This window comes from Mesitornis unicolor, unplaced genomic scaffold (genome assembly GCF_000695765.1).
Source record: "Mesitornis unicolor isolate BGI_N332 unplaced genomic scaffold, ASM69576v1 scaffold15026, whole genome shotgun sequence".
Taxonomy (NCBI): domain Eukaryota; kingdom Metazoa; phylum Chordata; class Aves; order Mesitornithiformes; family Mesitornithidae; genus Mesitornis; species Mesitornis unicolor.
Window position 1 is genome coordinate 3,302 of NW_010191807.1, and position 6,541 is coordinate 9,842.

The 6,541-nt window shown below is 38.2% G+C and overlaps 1 protein-coding gene across 1 annotated transcript; it reads right to left on the bottom strand.

The window, feature by feature from the left end:
* Nucleotides 1-1,868: 1,868 nt before the first annotated feature.
* Nucleotides 1,869-2,318, bottom strand: HSPB3 (heat shock 27kDa protein 3). Its single transcript, XM_010186865.1, has one exon. It carries the CDS (start codon nucleotides 2,316-2,318, stop codon nucleotides 1,869-1,871), a length of 450 nt encoding a protein of 149 aa, XP_010185167.1.
* Nucleotides 2,319-6,541: the final 4,223 nt, after the last annotated feature.

Genomic DNA, 6,541 nt, shown 5'->3' on the forward strand with positions numbered 1-6,541 from the left:
AGTTGGTGTGTAAATTCTGCATTTAGAATTATTTTTTCAAAATTCATGTTACATCTTCCATCAGATTCCTGGCTGAGGAAGCTTCTTGACCAAAAAGTGTTGAAAATCTAAGTCTGGTTTTCTAGCATGATGATTTGTTATCTTAAACCAATACACAAATGAAACATGGACTATATGAGGGAAAAGTGTGGGTTGAATGGCAATGTAGGGATGTAAGTTTTATATTGACTTGACTTGACTTCTGGTCTACTCAAAAAATAAAATATTTGCGCATGATGGAAATTTACAATCCAGACCTTATTCTGCATTTCTTGTATAAATTCCTTGTGAGTCTTAGCACAAATAATAAATAAAATACAAGAATTGGATTACCTGTTTTTCTAAGTAAATTGCTTCAAATATCTTCTAGTGTAAACAACCATGACATAAATCTTTCTAATGAATGGACATGTGCAGAAGTACAAGCTAGGACTTTAGTTTTTAACTAAACGAACTCTCTGGCTTCAGCTAGCAAGAACCTGGGTTTTGTCTGTCAGATCTTTCTCATATTTTAAAATTGTATTTGTATTCAGTTTCAATTGAATATGTTTCTGATTTGTCCAGACAGCAGTTGGCTATCATGAAGAGTCTGTATTTAACTCAGCACTTTCCATTCCACATTCCTTTACTATTCATAGCACAGCAGTCACACTCATCTCCTGTATACTTAAAACGAGGCAGTTTGCCTTGCCGCTGCACAAATGTTTGAGTAGTTAAAAACTCACTTACAGCATTAATGTTTTTAAAGTTGAGAAGATCAGATACTACATATAGTGAGTGGATTTTTTTTGGTCTCTACAGCTCTCATGAAATGAGAGAAACTGGCACAGAAACTAAACCTGTGTCTGTAGTAAGCAACCCCTGCACTTAAAATAAGGCTCATGTAGAGCCCTCATTGGTGTAGGGACAGTGGGACTATACATAGGCAGAAAAATTTGTTCTTGAAAACACAAACTGTCAAGCAACATGAAGATTAAAATATTGGTCTGATTGAAAAATACCTTTATAAAATGCATAAGAATAAACACATCTGTGCTAGATTAATGCCCTTTTATTACGAGGGCTTCACAAGAAAACTTTTGATCCTTTTCTTCAGTTACTAATAGCAGAGTATATTAAATAAAACCCATTTTCTAAATGTCTTGGAATGTTTTCTTTTGAATTAATTTGTCATTGGCAGAAAGTATCATTTCTAGTTCCTGTGTTTTCAAGCAAATACAGTCAGTGATTATTCTTTTTTCTTATAGTTTCAAAAATGCAACATACATCTGAAAAGTAATCTCTCAAGAGCTGCTTTGTATGCAAGCTTGGATGGTGGAAATACGATATTTTTTTCTTGATAGTATAGTTCAATTTGTGTTCTTTTCCAGACCCTACGAAAGAAGAACTTAATCTCAAAAAACAGAAAACAGAATTTTTGGTAAGTAAATTAAATTTCCATAAGACTCACAAACTGCTTCTTTAATGATTACGACTATGTATGAGAAATGCTTATTCCTTAGAAATACAGCTCCTCCTAACTGAACTCATAAATGTACTTTATTTTCAATATGTTATCACAGAGACTTTTCTCCTCTTTCTGTGACTAGCCTAAATTTTCTACTGTTCAAAAAGCCTGGCTTTCCAGCACATATGTAGCTGGAGGCAAGGAATTTAAAATTTCACATCAAACAGTAAACTCAGCATACTGAAAAATATGTACAAAGATTTTCCGTTACTGTAATATAGATACAGCCACATTCTTAGAACACTCTACATCATTGCTTGAATGATACTATTCTGTTATATTAAGAATGGTTTTATCTCACCAATAAACTATGGACAAGACTCTAATTCTTTCCCACTGAGTTCTTCATTTCAACAACCAAAATGCCATCATAGCAGAAAAGGGCAGACAAGTCTTTGTTCTCCACTCCATCAGGTAATTTGTATTGCCTGGTAAAGCTTCTGGATATGAAACCATGTTCGTCCATCCTGGGTCCATGCTGAGCTTTGATCAAGAGCCAGCCTTCGAAAGTCTGAATAATGATATCTTCAGGCCGGAACTGCACCACGTCCAGCAAGACCTGAAAGTGCATGTTTTCCTCCTCCAGGCCACTCTTCCCATCCCCCGCTGCACTTTCTGCAATATACCTTGTGTTGCTCAGAGCAGCTGAAGAAGGGCCCGGCAAAGCAAACAAAGCATGGTCCAGTTTGTGTGCCTCCAGCTCTTGGACAGCAAACTGCTCTTGGTAGCGTGCGGGAGTTTCCACCCAGTGTCTTATAACAGCTTCTGCCATCGCTACAGCAGAAAGAAAAGCTGCTGCTCCTGTTGCTCTGGGGAAGCTGCAGCGTCAGAGAGGACTCTTCCCTGCCGTGTGACCTACTCACAGACTGGTTACTCGGTTGATGTCTCCTTTCACTTTTAGCACGGGCAGAGCTCAGCATTTCATAGGGTGTGCTTGTGCTCCAGTGCTGGGAAACTTGCTTCATCTTTTACCCACTAACAATAGAGCTCTATTTATAGTGCTGGGGTCTTGAGTGGCTTCAACACATGCACAGTGTTTGTGTGTTAGTAGTAAAAGCAAAATTCTAATGCATCTCCAATTATTGCGATATTGTGCTATTTGTCATTACAAATAATCAGCAGAAAAATAACATAAAAGATTCTTTTATTTAAGTGAAAGTTTAATGATTCTGTTTTTCCAAGGGCTACATAGCAACAGATACAATTCTTCTAACTGAAATACAAAGTTACTGAGGGAAGGGATTTAACTAGCTTCACAGTAGGAATGTGACAGATTTCAGGTTAGGTAAACTATAAAATTATCAAGCAAATTGGATGCTGTTGCCGAAGTCGTGCATAGGTGAAATACAGGCAAGATTAACCATGTTATTGGTGGGAGGAGGGAACAGCAACAATCACTGCCCAAAGAAGGGGTGCCTGCAGGACTGAGTCTGCACTCTTAGTGACCTAGAAACACAGCAGAGCCTTCTGTCAGGGAGCCAGGCTGGAGTGCAGGGAGAATTACAGTGAAAGCTCATGTTTCACAGCTTCCAGGAGAGGGCAGAGTTATTTTTCCCCAGCAGAATAGTAAAGACAATTCCAGATCCTTAATGCTATCCCATTGTAGCAGTAACCTTCATTTTCTGGGATTTAACAGCTTAAATCTATGATCCCATCTACCACATGTGTCTGGGAAGCAGGACTGGTGACCTCAAAGGCTCTCTATGCTGTGATCTTCCTCCTACTGTGTCATCTCAGGGTAAATAATATCCACAAGTGTTAATAGTCTGGTTAATGAGACCTAAGAGGAAAGTACAGTGAAAAGGGAAAACCATCTCCAAATTTTAGTATGCCTGTTAGAAGATCCCTCTAGCTGGGCTTGATAATGCAAAGCAGAATGCACTATGGTGACTGATGGTGAAAAGAGTTTATTTTCCTCAAAATAACCAAATGAGATACTTCTATTGCTTCTTGTTTGGCTATTGTTCAGAGCTCTGTCCCTCTCTTGTCCTTACATCTTCCATTACCATGAAAAGGGCAAGTCAGTTTATCATCTTTGGTTGGTAATGGACTGTGAAGAAAGAGGCATTTGAATTTCAATAGCTATCAGAAATTAACTTCTGTATTGAGTCGATAACAGAGCAGGATTACCAAACTTATCTATAATTAAAGTTCTAAGGTTGCTATTTTATTTTAGACTGATGAAGGCTGCATCACAAGGTAAGGAAATTTTCAAAGGTAGATCAAAGGTTCAACCGTTAATTGAGTATTGTGGGAAAAGAGAGCTATGCTCCTTTATCTAACAGTTGGCTCTTCTCGTGTGAAACTGTCCTCCAGAAATCATTTAAAAATGCAATTCCGAATGTATGGCTTGCTAAAATAGTGATAAAAATAACCTGGAGTGTTGCCTGTTATCTACTTAGCAGCTGTTTTCTGTTTTGTTAGCCAATGATTCACTTGGTGAGGAAACTTTAACCCTGAGGTGAAGCAGTATGCTTGGTTGGTTGTGATATTATGCTTTTAGAGGTTGCTCAAAGTTATTGATGTCCCTACTGAATTCTGTGATGATAGCTTGACTGATTTTACTTCAGTTTTGCACTTCATTAATAAATGTACTGTGCAGGAATACTGTTTGGTTTTTTTTTCAAATTTTAATTATTCTCATGTTCTCTGGAACAAAATGTAAACTTGCCTATACGTACACTTTAAATGAAAATAGTAATCTCCACTGTGGTGCAGCTCACTGTGGGACAGCTATGTCTTTTTCCAGAAACAGTTGTGATAGTTTTTCAAATCTCTATGTCACGCATACTTGGAACTGTGTGGTCTAATTAGCACGAAAGATGCTTTAAATACCTTTTGAATTCATGTAATGCACAAAGCTCTAGAGAAGTTTATAGGATTCCTTTCTACTCCCTTTTCTGCTTTCTACTATAGGGAATAAGAAAGATTTTGTTAATGAAGCCATGTGGCCTCTTTCTGCTCTCCAATCCTGCTCTCCCATCCTGCTCTCTCCTGGTCCCAGTCTCCTCTCTGCCACCTCAGGAAATTCTTTTCTTTGTTGCTAGCACAGAGAATATGTCAACTGGAAAAATAAAACATCCTTGAAATAAAAACATCCCAGCAATTTAGAATATATCTTCAGGCTTTCAAATTTAAGTAGGGATGTGTTGCCGCAGTACTGAGGAACTTTTGATGCTTATGCTGCTATACTCTTCAAACATCTACAGCATGCTTCAGTGGCACGATGCATTTTGAAAACAGTTCATCATCGAGGTCACTTTAAACCTTTAGAGCAGATCTGGCAGGAGGAGGATTTATGTCCTTCATTGCCAGCTCCCTCAGGTTTTCTTTCCTTATGTCTCTACATGCAAAGGCCTTGCACAGCAGCTGGGAAACCACCGACTGAGGTGGGAAGTATTGCAGAGATGCTCTTTGCAAAAGTGAAATTCAACTTCTCAGCCCGTGCTGTCATTCGATAATCACACGTATTTATGGTCTCGGTATCTTTTGGGTTTTTTTTTTCAAGGGAAGGAATAGGATCCAACGGCATTTCGCAACAGCTGCCTGGGAGAAACACATACAAATCGTTCACACCGACATCTTGTGGTGAGGAGAGAAAATCGCTGGAAAACAGAACCGCGATCCGCCGGCTGCAGGCTGGTACCCGCTGTCGCTACCAGCCTGTGAAGTACTTGTGTGGAAAAACAAATCAAAGGAAGAAAACCGCCAGAGCTGAACTTACAGTAAAGGCAATATAAACTTTTTTCTCAGTATTTTGGAGAGAGAGAACAGAAATGAATATTTGGTTCATCTTTAACTCATGGAAAATATAGAAAGCAGGCACTCTGGTAAAGCTGTATTGTAAATTGCAAAAATGTAAGGTGCACAAACTCATAAGAATAACATGTTTTTCCTGCGCATCTTAAATAATTATAAGTGAATTCTGCTTGACACAACTTTAAAATAATAGATTGCCTTGTCACAATTCTCTCCATGCCTGATGTCCTGAAGAGAAGTATGTTATTTCGACTACCATTGAAATTCACTAACTGCTGGAAGGGGAAAAAAGCAAAAAGGCTGGCACGATGAAGTGAGCAAGAACTCTTCTAGCAAAAACTAACAAACTAAATTCAAATTAGAGCCATGTAATTATCCAGATGAATTTGGGCAGAGTACTGCAATTACTTTTACCAAAGCATCCAAGGGTGCCACTTATGATCTACTCCACATGTCATTCAAAAGAGATGTTGTCACTTCAGACTTGGCAATGCATAAGAAATGTAAGGAAGAATAGGACTTGGTGGATTTTACTGGTGCTCACTCTGTTATATGCAATATGGGAGTTTAAGCTTTGTGATGATACCAAGGAGTTAGTAAAATAAAACAAGTGTGAGAATAGAACATGGTGTGACACTTTAGAAAACTGCATGCTAAAGAGCTATTTTCCACATGCTATTTAATGTATTTTTGTAGAATGAGAAAATTATTATCTCCTACTTGTGTTGCTTTGAGTCCATTATTTCTTAGAACTATGGGTGGTCCATTTAGCTGGACTGCTTGATATGGATATATGTAAGCTCTGAAGGAATTAAAAATGTAATCACAAGAATTGCAAGTGTCTAATCAGCAGATATCACATGTTCTGCTTTCTAGAAATATTGAGGCATTCTTTTTTATTAATGTCTCATTCCAATCACATGGCATTTACATTGGTCAGTGAACACAACATAAGTCTTTCTGCAGCAAGACTTTATGATGTGTTATAAAACTTCTTGCAAGTTGTAAAGGCTGTGTTGTTACATAGCCAGCTTATCTGAAGGAAGCTTTCAGTTCATGAGTCATGTCCTTCAAAGCTGGAAAAGGCTGGAGCCACCCAGCCTCTTGGAAAATCTCTCCAGGGCACTGATGCTCACTTGTAACTGCAAACTCGATCTCCTAATTTTAGGACCTCTTAAGAAGTGGAAAACTAATCTCAGCTTTCACACTAAGAAAGAAGTGTTTGCTCATTTGTTA

Bases quoted from the DNA above. Each gene is read 5' to 3' on its own strand.
- HSPB3 (XM_010186865.1), bottom strand. From the start codon at position 2,318: ATGGCAGAAGCTGTTATAAGACACTGGGTGGAAACTCCCGCACGCTAC.